General features: G+C 44.3%; 1 protein-coding gene across 1 annotated transcript in view; it reads right to left on the bottom strand.

Annotated features, from left to right (window-relative positions):
* The window catches only part of arhgef39 (Rho guanine nucleotide exchange factor (GEF) 39), a 58,486-nt gene that overhangs the window by 30,276 nt on the left and 10,616 nt on the right, over window positions 1–17,594 (bottom strand). The window contains exons 4-6 of the mRNA XM_080492089.1: window positions 15,954–16,074; window positions 13,191–13,309; window positions 972–1,042 (exon numbers count right to left, since the gene is read on the bottom strand). Of these exons, the coding sequence (XP_080348215.1) occupies window positions 972–1,042; window positions 13,191–13,309; window positions 15,954–16,074 (311 nt within the window). The remainder of the gene's footprint in view (window positions 1–971; window positions 1,043–13,190; window positions 13,310–15,953; window positions 16,075–17,594) is intronic.

Here is a 17,594-nt window from a genome sequence, read left to right as displayed (position 1 = left end):
CAGCGGAGAGGAGAGGAAAAAGTATTTAGAGCGATCTTTTTGACATAATAAAATAAATCCTGGCCTCTGAGGCTTTGAGGAATGTTTTTGTTCTTGACTTGTTCCAAGTGTGTTTATCTCCGTGAGGGTTGACCTGGAATAACGAGGTCAATGATCACACCTGAAAGAACATGAATTTATGGAACGTAGAACTACTCGTGCCGTCGATGTGATGAATTAATATTCCAACACAAAACACTGTCACAAGAGAAACTCAGCCTCAAAACAACTGGATGGAGAATCTAAACTAAAGAAGATCAGTGAGGAAGTTCAGCCTGAAACGTTTCTGCTGTAATAAAGTAAAACTCTCCGTGTGCGATTGGTCAGACGCCGCAAACTCCGCCCCTTTCACGTGAACGCACACACGTAGTTCTGGGTTGAACCAGCAAGTCGATAATCTGCTTCGTAGTAACGGTGATCAGGATCGCGCACGTCTCGATAAGTCAACCTAGGAAACAGAGAGAGATCCTGGATATGATGATCACGGTTCGTAGTACAGGCCTCTGAAACATGTCGTCTGCAATCGTTGTTGTTATTAGATGACAGTGGGGAGGAGAGGCGGGGCGATTAGGTCATCTTTTTTCCAGGGGTGATCTTCTTTTGTCTTTGCTGTCCACACCTCAAAGCCGAGCTGGGGTTTTAGAATTTCCCCACTCTGGGACCCGTGTTAAAAAAAAAAATAAAAAATTTCATGCTCCTAAAACGCTGCCCTGTGTGGATGATCGGCCAAAAACGGTGCATAAACGTGAAACGACTTAGTGTTTTACTAAACACTTAAGGTTTTTTTTGTCGATTTATGTACAGCACTTTGGTTCAGTCCAGGTGTGGTGGTTTTAAAGTGCTTTACAAATTTGAGTTGAGTGTCGTCACAAGCACACACGTTTCTCTGGTTTTCTCCGTGAACTGCAGACGAGATTAGAAAAAGTACTCACTGGAAATCTGCTGAAACTCGGGGTCATCAGGACTGGAATTAGCAGCCAGGTCCTGCAGGAAGTGTTTATACCTGTCAGGGAACAAAGCACAGCTCATGGCGCGGAAAAGATGGAAGAGTGCAGTGAAACAAAGGTAAATGAGACCAAACCTGTGAGTGCAGGACAAATCTGGCAACGTGTGAAGACGGAGATTCAAGTAAATGCTGAGGCAGTGAGAAGGAGAGCCGCGCTGCCTAAGGGCGCTGGGTTTATTCTTCATTATCAGATCAGATTCCGTCATGATGTGTAGCTGTGAAAGTTCCCCTTTCACTCACAAAGCAACATGTTTTATTCTATATATTGCTTTTTGTCTGAAGCCTCACGCTTCAGTCTGAGAAGATTTTAGATTTGAACGTGAACTTCAAACCAGTTTTAGGTTCAGTTTGAATGTAAACTGTTTAGAACGTGCCTCTTCACTATAATAAAGGTAAACAGAGTGATTCTGAGGATACCATGTTGGTCCTTCTGAACTCCCAGCGTTCCCTGTACGTCACACCAGTCTGACTGTAACAGGCTGGTCTGTAGTAACAGAAAGGTGAAGTGCCCTTGAAGTGCATCGACGGTTCACATTGATCGCTGCTCGTCTGTCTCTTTCTTTGTCGACTTTGGGCTGGTGCCACTGAAGCAGGACAATAGATCTACCAGACTGCTCACATCGTGGTGCATCCGAGTGCAGTGCAGAGAGCTCCAGAGCCCTGCAGGGACAATGCTACATGCTAATGGCTAACCTCCAGAGCCCTGCAGGGACAATGCTACATGCTAATGGCTAACCTCCAGAGCCCTGCAGGGACAGTGCTACATGCTAAAGGCTAATTTCTAAAGCCCTTCAGGGACAGTGCTACATGCTAAAATGCTAACCTCCAGAGCCCTGCAGGGACAATGCTATATGGTATATGCTAAATGCTAAATGCTAACCTCCAGGGGATAAGAGAGGGTGAACAGAGGGTGGAGAGAGGAAGGAGAATCACCAAAAGGAGGGTGGAGGGTGAAAAAGGGTGAAAGCGGAGGGAGTGAGGGGGGAGGCAGGGTGAGAGAGGGTGAAAGCTCCAGCAGACTGAGTGATTTTAACTTTAACCCGCCACACTGCACACCGTAAACTAAGCCACGACATGAAGTTTGCTGTGTGCAGACTGTACGACCACGTGAGTCAACGTGACTGAGCAATAACACGTGAACACAACAACAACAACACGTCCTGAACATAAACATGAACGGAGCCTCGCCGGTCTGGCATTTATGTGTTTGGAAAGAAATCGCCAAAAAAATGAGCAGGAGGAGAATCTGGACGAGGTCGTGCTCGGAGAGAGAGGAAGACCTGGACGGGAATTTTATAAAAGGAGCTTGAAGTAAGTACTTCAAGTACTTCAAGTATGTATGAAACAAACAGGCTGCAGGTCGCAGCAGCAGCTACAACTGCCCCAAATATCTGACACTGTCTGATATTGATTGCAGGCTTAGGACCAGCACGTCAGCCGACCTTGACCCGGGCTCACGGTACGACGTACGACCACAGATAAGAGCCACGACACAAAGATTTCGCCACGATTGCAGTCTTTCTTCTGCGACGGCCAAAACTCATACAGTGTGTAGGAGGCTTGAGGGAGGAAGGAGAGAGTGTGAGAGAGGAAGTTCAGAGGAAATTAAGCTCAGTCTGCAGTGCGACTCCAGTCACCGCTGGTCTTAACACGGTATATATGGACAGTTGACTTAATGTTACTTATTTAACTTTATTTAAGCTATCGTCTTCATTCTGTGTGGAGCGATGCCAAAACATTTCCCTGGGGAAAATTCTAGCACTCTGGTTCTGAGAGGTGAATGGAGGAAGGAGAGACCAAGGAGAGAGGGTGAGAGAGAGAGAGAGAAAGAGAGGGGGTGGGGGGGGTAGCTCTTGTTGTCAATGACTCATTTTCCAATGAAACTAAACAAGTTCCAGTTAATTATTCTTCAATTAAGAGACATTTAAAGAGAGAAATAATTTCACTTCTTCTTCCTTCGTGTCTCATCTTGTAATAACAAATACATTACAGGCATTATTAACGATAGAAACCCTCGTCCCTATTAGGGAGCAGAGAGAAAAATCTAATTAACGTGGCTGAGTAACAAAAAGGGAACAGTCTAATGAGCATTATTAAAGCACATTTCAAATAATGTAAACGGAACTGTCTCATTTAGCTGCCCTTTCCCGCTCATTAGCAGCAGAGCAAAGAAGCGATAATGAGACAATAACGGGATGTGAACCACATTCATCGACGTTCTAATGAAGGATGCAGCTTCAGAAAGCTGTGGAGGGATGTGCTGCATGTCTTTGGAAGGCAAAGATGCTGCGAGGCTGCCTCCTCTTCTTCACTCTCTCACTCACTCACTTCTGGCAGACGTGTCGGGCCATGTGGGCGTCTGCACATCAGTGCACGTCAGTAAATAGAAAACAGGGGGATGAAAGAAAGATCTGACTAATTACTTTGCTTCCATTACATGCATTAAGGATTCAAATTTGCAATCAAGAGACAACAGACACTGGCAGGCTTCTGCACGGGTTACTGAACAAGGCAGGGGCTTCTGGGTAATTACGCAACATCAATAAGTTAAAAGGAAAAGAACTCACCCTACACTTAGATATAGTAAATGCAGAAAGCCAAAGATACCTACATCTGAACTGGTGAAACAAGGAATAAAGAAAAAAGGAACTTTAAGTAAACCGTGACGTTGTGACTGTCCCGTCGGAAGTATTTTCTTCATGAGGGTTCGAGAACTGTTGTCCGATTGGTCAGAATTTTGTGTTTATTTGGGCATTCTGCTGGAGGTAAAGCTAAAACGGGAGTCTGCAGTTTGCAGTGGACGTGGCCTCAGAGAATCACAACTGCAGTGGAAGGGTTGCAGTTTAACTCACAGCAGGTATGAAAAGCAAAAAGGAACTTTCTTGCTTGTTCCCACTGATGACGAAGAGAAAAAAAGTTCCCATCGAGGATCCTGAGGCCTTCACACACACACACACACACACACACACACACACACACACACACACACACACACACACACACACACACACACACACACACACACACACACACACACACACACACACACACACACACACACACACACACACACACACACACACACACACACACACACACACACACACACACACACACACACACACACACACACAGGACATCCGAGGTCACCAGGCCCAACCAGGACTTGAACCCATTAGTTTCCCGCGACAAGGCGAGTGCCAACCACTTCACAGTCCGTGATGAGTGACCCCCTCTAAAGTCACACATTATCCACTTTGTGGTCTATTAAGGTAATAACAGTGAAAATCAGATCAATTTCCGCCAACTTCACGACAGATCGTTCTCAGACTCCTTCAGTAACACCAATCAGCAATTAATTGCAACCAAAAGGTGCCCGTGTCTCATTCCAGGGGATCTTGGACCGACTTAAAGGGTCATTTGTCCAAGTCAGCCATGCTTGATATATCTCCAATAAAAGACCCCTCAAGTTCTCTCCAGATGATGGCGTTAGTCCGGGGTCCTCCTGGATGGATAAAGTCCTAATTACATAGAACAAACCCCACAAAGAGAATTATCCACTCAGTTTTCCCTCTGAATGTGTAACTGGAGTGAGTGGAGATGCAGACTGTAGAAAGTCCAGCAGACGCTCATCTCATCCGTCCTCCCATCAGGAAGATCCTTCAAGTCATCTTGAGTGAGGTTTCCTCTCGCTTTCCAAAGAGTTCATCATTTTCCACTTCAGGGTCAACGACCCAGATTTAGAGGTGCAGATGGACATAAGTCAACAGCAGCTCCATACTCCAATCCCACTCCTCCAGTCTGAGCTGGTACCATCAGACGAGGAAGAACGCCATCATCCACAAAGAACTTCTATCTATCACCTTTAAGCCTGTCACCTGGTCTAGGAAAGACCCATATTTTGTGTAAACAAGATTTGCTTTACTAAGAAAATGCCTGCTGATCCACTGCACTCCCGCAAATCAATAATGTCAAGCTGACATCCAACATTATTGCTCAGGATAAACAAAAACATCTAACATGTATGACAGGAAAGACGAGCTGCTCCACTGAGCTGCTGGTTTACTGAACATTATCTAAGCTGAATAACAGGGACTGTATCACGGTTGATCAATTAAAAACAGAAAAGCTGTTGACACTGATTATAGTAAGATGAGCAGGTGGAAGAGCACAGAAACACACGGGCTGCAGCTTTAGCAATTAGCACTGCTAATGCTAAAGCCGACTGAGCTCCAGCTCACAGTCTCACACTAGGTTCAACACAGACCCCAGTTCTGTCTGCCTTCACTTTTAAATCAAACTGTGTGCGTGCACGCACGGATGTGTGTGTCCCTCTTTTGAATTTCCTCTTTCTCTGTTCGGCATACACAGAATCAACACGTGAGTTACAACCAAACTCATCTCCCACTTTAACCTTGTTTCACCTGTAGCTTTACGTCAAGCTCACACTGAACCACGGGGACAGCACACAAATTATTAACTGCTTAAATACAAGCTGCTACCTGCAAAGCAGCTACTTAAGGATGTGTTTATCCCTCTAAGTTCTTTCAGCCAATTAATCAAATCTTGACCTTGTGCTTAAGAAGCCAGCAGGTCCAATAGTTGAAGCTGAACACACAAAGAACTCAAATCTTGCCTTGACAATTGAAAGATAAACTCTGGCAGAGCCCGTGTCGCAAGCAGCTACAAGCTCCTCAATGCTTACACAGTTTGCCAATGACCCTGAGACCTCTGAGCTGTATAGCCTTTGCGACGAGTGTGCTCGCTCTCTACAATGAGTCTACCACTGAGCCATTCTCTTGTTACAGGAAAAGATGTACGAGCAGATTTCTCCCAAGGTCTCCAATTGCTGCCATCTCTGAGAGCCACATCTCTATTATTGAACAAACACGCGGAATATAGGCAGGGAGAGCTGCTATTCTCCGCCACAATCAACTGGAGACCCCATCACTGTCATAATGGTAGGCTCAGTGGGGAGGACACTGATGACTGCTCCAGCCGGCTTGAGTGAATGGCACTTAATAAAAGCAATGATTTTATTCCTCCCCCGGCAGCAGGATAAGTGTCCGCACTCCAGGTCCCGCTTGCCATCCATTATCCTTGAATGGTGATAAGTGACAACAGCTTCCTGCTATTCCCAGCCATGGAACCAAAGCAAGGTGAGGCGCCAGCCACACATTATTATCCAGCCATGCCATTTAAAATCATCATACAATTAGACGTTTCCCTCGAGTCTTCTGAGTTTGCCTGAGACTGACAGACAAATCAATGATAATGATCGGAAGTGCATAAAGGCACAGTGAGAGAGGGCTGAGCCACGGAGAGATAACAAGTGAAATACAGGATGCGCGTCAGGAGAGGAAAATACTACAGTTTCTCATGTTGGTGAAACACTTTCTCCTCCTGGAAATATTTACTGCACATGTAAACAGAGCAATGGGTGGGAAGAGTCACACAGAATGATGCTGTGCTGGAAGCAGGCAGGTTGGTGGAGGATCGAGCCGTGCCATCTGAATGTTCACATTCAACCAATCAAAGACCTCCACCACTATGGGGAGGGAGTTTGGGGTTCAGTGTCTTGCTCAAGGTCACTTCAACCTATTGGGATCAGTGTGTCTAAAGCAGTGGTCACAAGTTAAAGGGTCCATAATATGCGAAATTAACTCTCTAATGGTTTTTTAATTGTAATTTGGGTCCCCATTAGGGGTGTGCCCCCCCAATACCAATCTTAAATTTCAATATCAGCCGATACCGAACCGACACCAGAAAACAGCACAGAATTACCCAACAAATGGTATGTCTTATTGTAGGAAAGACTGGGATCATTCTTTTGTGCATTCCCCTGAACTTAAAACATTTCCGTTACAAAAACAAAACAAAAAAACAACAAATGCGCAGATATAAATGCACTGAGTTATATACTTAATAACTGTACACCAGTACAACAACTGTAAACCAATTAATTATTCTCTACCTTCTTCAAACAATATGGAAGAAAACATTTAACGAGTGTCACTGGTTAAGTTGGTGCCATTAGTAATATAAAAGGAAATAAATAACAAAGGTGCTAATATTGACAAAAACAAATAATAGTTTCACTCGCTTGGTTGACAGATATAAAAAGAAAAAGAAAGAAAAAACAAATCAGCTCTTTCTTTACAATGGTTTAGTGTGAATGATAATTAAACAGCCAATACAAAAGCATCTTCATAAACCAATAGTTTCTTGGTCGAACATCGTACATCACACACACACACACACACACACACACACACACACACACACACACACACACACACACACACACACACACACACACACACACACACACACACACACACACACACACACACACACACACACACACACACACACACACACACACACACACACACACACACACTTATATAAACACAAACCCTCTTTGAAATGGTTCAGACAATGGGTTCAAAATCCAATGTAAAATTAAATAAAATTAAATAAATGATAAATGAGCTGAAATTGAGAAGAAGAAAACAAACAATAGCTTCGCTAGCTTGCTCGGTAGACATTCAAATGAAACAGCAATCGGCTCTTTACAAATGCTTATAGAGACCAGGAAGTTCGTAGCACTGAACATTGTGTGTCTCGTAACGTCCATCCAGCCAGTGTGCAGTTAAACTGAACAGTGACATGAGGAAACGTCGGCGTACCAGATGTCTGTTGTATCTTCTCTAACATGTCTCATGCACACTTTACCATGTAGTCCAGGTAGCGCTGTCTCGGACAAATATTTCCGGTTTACGGTTGTACCGCGACTCCCGGTGGCTGATTAGCTGCCAGAATCCCTCGTCCCCGACATCGACAACGGTCTCACCGACAGCGGTCTCCTATAGGTGGAAAATGTTCACATCTTTCCTTCAAAGGTAGCTGCTTCATAACGCTTCCTTTTTGTTTATTCCGTTCAGTGAGCTGGTGTGAAATCTCTGGGGACCTTTACTGCACATATGTTACAAGTAGCCAATCACAATCACGATAGCCTCTCCCCTTTGACCATCCCACCAGTAGTTGAGCTTGGCTCGGTGAAATCACTCGCAGGCGACCAAAAAACACACATGGCAAAAATATGAGCAAAACACTACAATTATTCTATTGTTCACTGCATCAACGAGCAGAGAAGTCTATTTTTATTCCCTTCGTCTGAGCCTTTGAAGACCCAGTGGATCCATTTAATTGTTGATGGAAATTTACCAACATTTTGTATGTGTGCAACATGGGCTTCTAGAGAGGCTTTGCTGAAAAACTGGAACAAGCGTGGATGAATCATGGGAGGTGTAAGTTATTCCATTTTCTTTGGCTTTACTGCGCAGGTCTACTTCGCGTGACAACCTGTTGAAATGGCCCAGTAGCATTAGCTCTGCAGCTAACGTAGCTCAATGACTTGCCAAGTGTGTGTCCTTTAATAATCTGGCAGAATTAATTAATATCAGCAGACGTTCAACATGAAATGTGCTGCTTAAAAAGTGTTCTAAGTTACATGCAGAGCAACCGGCTGAATAAATTCAGTATAATATGAAAAAACTAGGGAAGTCCCGATCACACTTTTTTGCCCCCGATACGGATACGATTTTTCAGAATTGAGTATCTGCCGATACCGATACTTTCCCGATCCGATACTCACATTGCTATTGCAAATATACTCAATAGTCTATTTTTGGAGCAACTAAGATGTCTGAAGCTAAAAGCACTATTGTCAGAAGCTTTGTTTAGCTAGAACTTATTGTAAAACTCACTTATTGAATCAAAATTCTTCTCTTTCTCTTTAGTTGTTGTTGTAAACTGATGGTACATCCACACGACAAGAAAACGATCTTTGTTCTCCCTGGCCTTCTCCCAAAAAACCGTCCACACCTCACTATGAACACGGCTCAACACGAGGCTTCAGGGCATGTAGTACACATGAAGTAGACTTCTGCACATAAACACATAAACCACTAGTTTTATAGGTCTATGGCCCCGCTCCGCCTGCTTCTAGCTTCTGCAGCTCGACCGGAGCTTCTAGTCCCTGATTGTTCTGGTTATTAGGGACGTTGCGAACCGCGTTTTTTAATTTTTTTTTTAGATCGGCGGGGTGATCGGCTGGATTTGCCGATCCCTGATCACTCACTAATATCACTAATATCGGCCCCGATCCGATATCTACCGATCGGATTGGGACATCCCTAGAAAAAACTGTAACAGTTAGCCTTACAGTTAGCAGGAGCTAGCGTTAAACTCAGGACCAAACTAAGTCAGACACATAATATTTTGAACTAAACAATCAGATTCTGATCTTCTTCTGGGGCTTCTACTTCTGGCTCAGATTCTGCTTCAAACGGGTTCAGTTGAAAAACAGTGTTTCTACAAGCCAATGAATCCAACGTAAACATTGGCACATGGGACCGCGAGATAAGACACTTCCTCTTCTCCCTAAGATGGGCGTGTTGCAGGCGGAGACTGACAGACAGAAGATTCTCAATAGAGCTCGTAGGATCAACGTGCTATTGTTGATAAACTATATAATAATATGGGATCTAATGTTGGACAGTGAACATGTTGGACCACCCTACCACCTTCGGCAGTTTGTATTTGTGTTACTTCAATAACATAGACGAATCATGCAGACCTATAGATAATACAGATCATTCAAAATGAGCTAAAAAAAATGACAAAGTGCTTGAATCTAGCTTATTTTCATCGAACAGACGTTTTAATATGCAACACATTCCCTGACACAGAAGCTTCTTCCTCTGAATTATGTTTATTTCTACCGTCATCACGATTAAAGGTGCTTCACTGGAGAAAATAGTCAAATGAAAGTCAACTAACTCTTTATTGAACTTCATATTTTTACAGGAAAAGATGATCCTGAGGAAATAAAGGACATTCATTGAGGGGCATCAGAAGCTTTCACTTGGACAGTGACAGCCCATCAAGCTGTAAGACTTCCACACATTTTCTTCACCTCTCAGGTTTGTACTGCCCTGAGCTGCACGCCTTGCCAGAGAGCGAGAGCTGTAATCACGCAGCTTGTTAAGACACCGACGGGCATGCGGATGGACCTCCAGCAGCCCGTTGCACTGCGTGTGGCTTCGACTGAGCACCGATGACGTCAAACCGTTCTGCATGCCACACTGCGGGAGGTGCTCGGGTTCAAAAAGAAGAACGGAAGGTGTGAGCAGAGCCGCTTATAGTTGTGCAGCACCTGTAATGTGATTTACGTGACCAAAGACGCCACACAGTGGCCAGCAGGATGAAGACACCCGACCACATGACTGCCGCCCAGAGCTGTGAAGCTGCTCTAGAATATCAAGTATGACAGCGTATACACCTACTGCGCATGTTGACAAAAACAAAATCGATGGAAGAAGTACAAGAAACCCGAAACAGAGCACGACAGTTAACCAGTGCTGTTTGTCGACGTCGGCACTTTTAGGAAAGCATTACTAAGGTTTTTTGGCACTGATGTGGCCCCAGTTGTTAATTCAAAATGGTTCAAAAACAGCTCCAGCTGTGGTGGAGAGCCATGAAGGAGCATAAACAAAAAAGGACAATAAACGAACCGTTGTGCCTCACTTGCCTCTAATTCACAGGCGTGAGGACTGGACCTTGTCTTTATTCCCATCACATGTAGAGTACTGGGGCCCGACCGATTAATCGGCTAATTATAGCCATTAGAAAATAATCCGTAATCTGCCAAAAATTGGCTGACTGAGGCTGATATTAACTACACCTGCAGCTGCTCTCACTCTGAGCAAGCTCTGCTCATGGCCCCGCCCCTACCTGATCGCATAGCCTCGCCCCTACCTGATCGCATAGCCCCACCCCTACCTGATCGCATAGCCCCACCCCTACCTGATCGCATAGCCCCACCTCTACCTGATCGCATAGCCCCACCCCTACCTGATCTCATAGCCCCACCCCTACCTGATCGCATAGCCCCACCCCTACCTGATCGCATAGCCCCACCCCTACCTGATCTCATAGCCCCACCCCTACCTGATCACATAGCCCCACCCCTACCTGATCGCATAGCCCCGCCCCTACCTGATCGCATAGCCCCGCCCCTACCTGATCGCATAGCCCCGCCCTACCTGATCGCATAGCCCCGCCCCTACCTGCTCTCACAGTCACTCAAGTCCCCAGTTGGCAGACAGACACAACATAGCGACGGACAAAGACAAAGCAACATCGACTAAAAATTCAAGCACAACTCACTTAATCTGACTCAGTGAGCCCCCGACCTTTAAATACAGTGACTCTTTCAGGTCATGTCAAATGAGTCTAAAGACGTGTCAAACATATGGCCCGTGGGCCAACACCGGGACACCAGAGGATCCAGACTGGCCTGTGAGTCGACTGTTCAAACGCAGATAGTTGAGTCCCCGTTGCATTTTTAGTTGCAGCTGATTGAAAGAGACCTTTCATTGAATTTTTGCACCAGGATACAAAGTTTAAAATTGGCATGATATTGAAATTGTGCTTTATTTTGAAGCCATCACATTTCCAACCATGTATTCTATCTATTGACTAAAACATTTGGGAGTTGTGGATGTTTGTGCATTATTGTGCCGTCATTTCACTTGTCTGACTCGTCTCGCTCCCTGAACTAAAATAGCTTTGGCACTGCTGGCTTAAACCCTACAAACATCTATTTTTTAATGCATTTTTAAAAGTCTAAATTCATAAAGACTGTGAATTTTATTTCCCAGAGCTTTATTGCCTTTTTGCACCTCATATTTTTGATTTATTTTATGGTCAAATAGTTCATATGCTGCATCTTCCACACAATTTCTGATTAAACTATCTGAAGGTAGTGAAATGTTATCCCTTCAATTTATATCTTTCTAACAAGTGTTTAAGACTATATCCAAGCCATCAGAAGCAGGTATTGTTTTGCTTTTGCTGGGAATTTTATTCCCCAATATAGATATCAGCCCCAGAAAATCCATATAGGTTTGGCCCTAGAGCGCCTGGCAGAACAGTTTCTAGTCGATTTTCCTCGACTTCTGATGTATGGACAGACGGACACGTTTCATAATGAATACTCAACATGTTTCTTGAGAATTCTGATAACATGCCATTGCTCTAATGGCTTTTGGTGATTCTCCAAACAGAGATCTGAGGATTTTGTGAAAAAGAGTGCACTGGCTCTGATCAATAAAGTATGCTGACTAATTGTCTTGGAGAGAAAATAATTGAGTGAGCGCATCTTAATCATTGGTATAATAAGCGCAGGAAGGTAGTTTGTTGTTGTGGGGGAGAAAGTGAACATAAATGAGATATACAGTAAAGCATCTCAGATGTTAAGGTGAAGGGTCAACTCATCTCAGACAACTTCTCTGCTGCATGATGGATGGATTAAACCCTTCAAGTGCTTCCTTGTACATCTGGAGGGATGAGAAGATGAAAGGGGCCTAATTAAGACACAATCTAGCAGCTTGATAAACCAGTGTCATGATATCTGCTGCCTCGCAAAGCACGTTTCAGCCCATTCCTCCTCTTCTTTCACTAATTAGCCAGCAAGACTGAGACCGCATGAAATTACAGCCAACAAAACCTGAAGCCTCACAAAAGAGACTCTGACAGTTTGTAGACAGCCTGAGTACTTCCATCAAATAATAATAATTACATCTGTCACACAGACGGGACGCCGTGGCGAGAGGAAAACAACTGAACAGCGGAAACAGAACTCAAGCATGAAATGTGTGACCTGCGGTGGCGAGCACACGGAATCATCCTACACCATCAGTGGCTACACACAACCGTGAACGTGCTGGATACAGGGTTCGGCTGGTAAAACAACACGAGAAAAAAAGATGTGATCAGTCATTTCTTACTGTATCTACTTGATTTAGAGATGTGAAAACACGATCACCCGCATGTTTTCACAAACTCACTCATAAGGGAGAACGTCGCAGGTTATTGTTTTAGGAAGTTCTGACACCAGTTTTCTTCTTTTTCATGGTTGAACTTTAGTGAGTTTCTCCTCTGACCCTGCATTGGTAGACGACGTTTGTGGCTCACACAATGAATCGACTCCTACCGATCGAGTTTCACAGAGTCACAGAACCTGTAACACGATATTGAACCAAAGCCCAAAGTGAGATCAAAACAGAAATCTTACTGATCGACCCGCTGGACGGGGAGTTGAAGCAAGTCCTCCAGCACGTGGTTGTCGAACTCTGGCCGAGCTTCCTGCAGTTTCTTGAAACGTCTGAAGGCCTTGTTTTTTTTCAGCTGGATCTGAGCAAACACACACAAGACGCCGCGGTTAATCTCAAGAGATTATCACGTTTACCACACTCAGCTGTGCACGGAGCAGGCGGATGTTTCTGAGGAGCAGCGGCCATTTTTTATGTTCTGTTGTGTTGGTGGAAAGAATCGTCCAATTAGAACACTTCAGGGTCGATTTATCATCATTCATCTTCTACACAGTTTAAGGTTTAAGGAGAGAGAGAGAGAGAGAGAGAGAGAGAGAGAGAGAGCACCATGGTGATTCTCATCAGGACATCAGGTATTAGAAAGAGATTATCATCCAGAGAATGAAGTCCGTCCAGCATCTGTATGCCTGTTGGAGCCTCTGATGGACACTTGACTGACCCCGCCTCATTTTCATGCTGCTTTCTGGCGGCGTTCCCCGGCTGACTCGCAGCCACACTGTCACTGATTAAGCTGCATTTCCCACTGACAGATGGCAAGGTGGAGGGGCGAGGCAGTCCTGCAAATGTCATTAAATATTCATTTGCTCCTCATGTCAGCACGAATATGTGTCAACGTTTACATGGCAAAGGTCTCTTCTTGTCATCCACGTCCAAATAACTCTGCAGCCGTGTTTAAGTAAGAGTGAGCAGATTCTCTCTCTCACGGCTTTAAACCTGACATGTTCTGCTCCTTTTTTTTCCCGAGGACACGTTGCGGTCTGGTGTCCTGATGAACTGTCAGTAACTTCGGAGGATAAATATTAGCAGCATCATAACGGGCCTTCTTTAGCGCCACTCTTTGACTGCTAATTGGCAGCTGCGAGCCATGTCCTCGTCTTTCAGTAGATGTACTGATGGAGGACAGCGTCTCCATCTCCACGGTAACCAGCATGTTTGTATGAGAGAATAGAACATCTGTGACCAGAGTCAGAGCCGGAGGAGGCTCTAATACGCCGTCATCACCACATTACAACATGCAGAGAGAGCACAAACGATTCAGAACTTCCATAATTCAGTCCAGATCAAACTGTTCAGAGGATCAAACTGTTCAGAGGATCAAACTGTTCACAGACCAGAGGATCAAACTGTTCATAGACTAGAGGATCAAACTGTTCAGAGGATCAAACTGTTCATAGACTAGAGGATCAAACTGTTCAGAGGATCAAACTGTTCAGAGGATCAAACTGTTCAGAGGATCAAACTGTTCACAGACCAGAGGATCAAACTGTTCAGAGGATCAAACTGTTCACAGACCAGAGGATCAAACTGTTCAGAGGATCAAACTGTTCACAGACCAGAGGATCAAACTGTTCACAGACCAGAAGATCAAACTGTTCAGAGGATCAAACTGTTCAGAGGATCAAACTGTTCACAGACCAGAGGATCAAACTGTTCAGAGGATCAAACTGTTCAGAGGATCAAACTGTTCACAGACCAGAGGATCAAACTGTTCAGAGGATCAAACTGTTCAGAGGATCAAACTGTTCATAGACCAGAGGATCAAACTGTTCATAGACTAGAGGATCAAACTGTTCAGAGGATCAAACTGTTCACAGACCAGAGGATCAAACTGTTCAGAAGATCAAACTGTTCACAGACCAGAAGATCAAACTGTTCACAGACCAGAGGATCAAACTGTTCACAGACCAGAGGATCAAACTGTTCAGAGGATCAAACTGTTCATAGAGCAGAGGATCAAACTGTTCAGAGGATCAAACTGTTCACAGACCAAAGCATTGAGCCGACAGGATTTAATGTCTCATGAGGAAAGCTACTACACAATGTTAATCCAAACATTAAAATTGTGATCAACCCAGTCTCACTCCAAATGGTGTAATACCTACGTTTGTCCACAGGTGAAAAACGTCACAAAAGGGCTCATCTGCCTATTCTCTTCTATAGGCAGACTTCAGGTCACTTGGCTACCAAGTTACTCCCGACAGGAAGACACAACATGGCGGACATCCTTTCTATTTTTGGTGGAAATTAATATATTTAAAGATTGATTGTGGCTTAAGCTTCGTTTTGACCGCTTTTCTAGCAACTAGCAAATGTACTTTACCTTCGCCAATGAAAGTTGTTTGCGTGTATTTACTTATTTATCAATTTGTATGTATGTATGTATGTATGTATGTATGTATGTATGTATGTATGTATGTTAACAAGTTTTTGCTGAAGCTATTGACCCGAATGGCATGTTCAGGGATGATTTGTCATCATCCAAGGACCAATCCATTATGTTTTGGGATCAAACAGATCCCGGGGAGGGAAGAGATTTACTCCATCAGGGCTGACGCTGCCATCCGCTGCCTGCTGGCACGCTGCTAACCACTCCCCACCCCCCTTTTCTACTCTCTGCCAATCACATGCCAGCTCACTCGAATGGCGCAGCCAAGCAACACAAAAGAATAGGAACAATCAGAACATCGTTTAACTTTAACACAGCAACAACATGAAGCAATTCAAACAACCACGACAAATGATGGAAAGAGTGGTGGATCAAATAACCTTGTAATCCGATGGTTTCCATGGTGACAAATGGGCAAAGGTACGCACTCTACCGAGTGACGCTCTAGTTCTGTTTTTGTTTCAGCAGTTGAATAATTTAAAGGTCTGGTTGTGATGGCTGTTAGGAGTGACCGAGATGTGAGTGACGCGGCAGACTCGTGCGAGCAGGCTGGACGTACCTCCAGCACTTTCCTGGCGTTGTACATGTTGTCCACGTACGTGTTGTAGAGGTGCAGATGTAAGCAGAACTGGTCCAGGCCCTTTCCAAAGAAGCCATTCTCCAAATGCACCAGCAGAGATCTACAAAAACAAAACAACGTCAGCCATTTCAAACCAAATTGCAAAACTTTAAACGGCACACTTCTCAGTCTTAAAGGTAAAATTGGAACCTGATCAAACTTATTTTGTGAGCATTGTCTTACCAAGCAGGAAGAAAAACTGCTGTTTAAGAATACTAATTAAGCTTTAGATTTATGTTGTTTATTCCTTTGAAGAGGAAACGCTCATGCAGACACATGTCATTAACAAACATGAAGTTCCAGGACAGAATTCGCAATGGAAAACTGTGAATCTACCAACAAACCATATACAGAATCTAGTCAGAGCTCAATCACACAGAAGAATTTCTGCATGTTCTTAAAATAACAGATACGAAGAAGATCTTTCCAGAAGAGGATCAGTGAAACCTTCAATAATGTGCCTGAAAAAAATTGTAATCTGACCAAAATCTCAGAATTTTGATTTCATGAATCAGATTAAAAAATAAATAAAAAGGAAAAACAGAGTTATAGTCTTTTTCAGGCTGTGATTCTCTTCTGGAGTCATCATACGTTGATCATACTTCACGTATGAACTGTCCTAACTGGAATCACGACGTGTTTTTTACTCAGTCCAGGAAGTGTTTTATCCTTTAAGTGCATCGCAGACATTTGACTCATTTTAAAGCCCCTCCAGCGAGCATTTAGCCTCCAGTCAAATCACACTGGGCTTTGAGCTCCTGCACATTAGCGCCTGCGAATGCTCCTCTGCATCGGGGGGGGAAGAAGAGAAGTTAAATAAAGCAAGATCACATCTGAAGCATCGCTTCAGCAAAGGCAGACATGTTTAGAAGAAGTGTGGAGGTTGAGCAAAGTTCAGAGGAATTCTTCCTTCCTAATGGCTGCTTCAGCAGGCTGTTTGAAGCCCCCCCCCCCGTGGGCGACATATTTACTGGGACCCAGACAGGGGGTCTACCTTTAGGGCCACCGGGGCCACTTTGTAGTGGGAACAGGCCCACTGAACTCAGGAAATAAACAAGTGGATCAAGGAGGAGGCAGAGCTGTGGTGGAGCCTGTCAGGCACGTTACAGCAACACGGACACAACCGGTGGGGTGTTGACACTGAAGGAGCTTGTTAAAACACACACACACACACACACACACACACACACACACACACACACACACACACACACACACACACACACACACACACACACACACACACACACACACACACACACACACACACACACACACACACACACACACACACACACACACACACACACACACACTAATGATGTTCTCAGAGACTTGTGTTTTGGAAAAAGAAGAAGAAGAAGAAGCAGCAGCACTTTGCCGTTGAAGTTGATTTAAATAGATTTTAATGAAGTAGCGCACTAAGGTAGGCTCTGTTCATAATCAGGAGATGCAGGAGCAGCCGAGAGGCTTCTAACAAGGGCAAAGGGCGGGAAAAACTCGGTTTCCGTTTTTTTTTCCTCCCCTTCTCTGCCAGAGGCTATTGTGATAAATATGAAATTAAGGATTCAATTTTTTATA

The sequence above is a fragment of the Lipophrys pholis genome (genome assembly GCF_963383615.2).
Source record: "Lipophrys pholis genome assembly, chromosome: 22".
NCBI classification, from domain to species: domain Eukaryota; kingdom Metazoa; phylum Chordata; class Actinopteri; order Blenniiformes; family Blenniidae; genus Lipophrys; species Lipophrys pholis.
The sequence above is the reverse complement of the archived record's forward strand: the minus strand, read 5'-3'. Positions and strand labels throughout refer to the sequence as shown.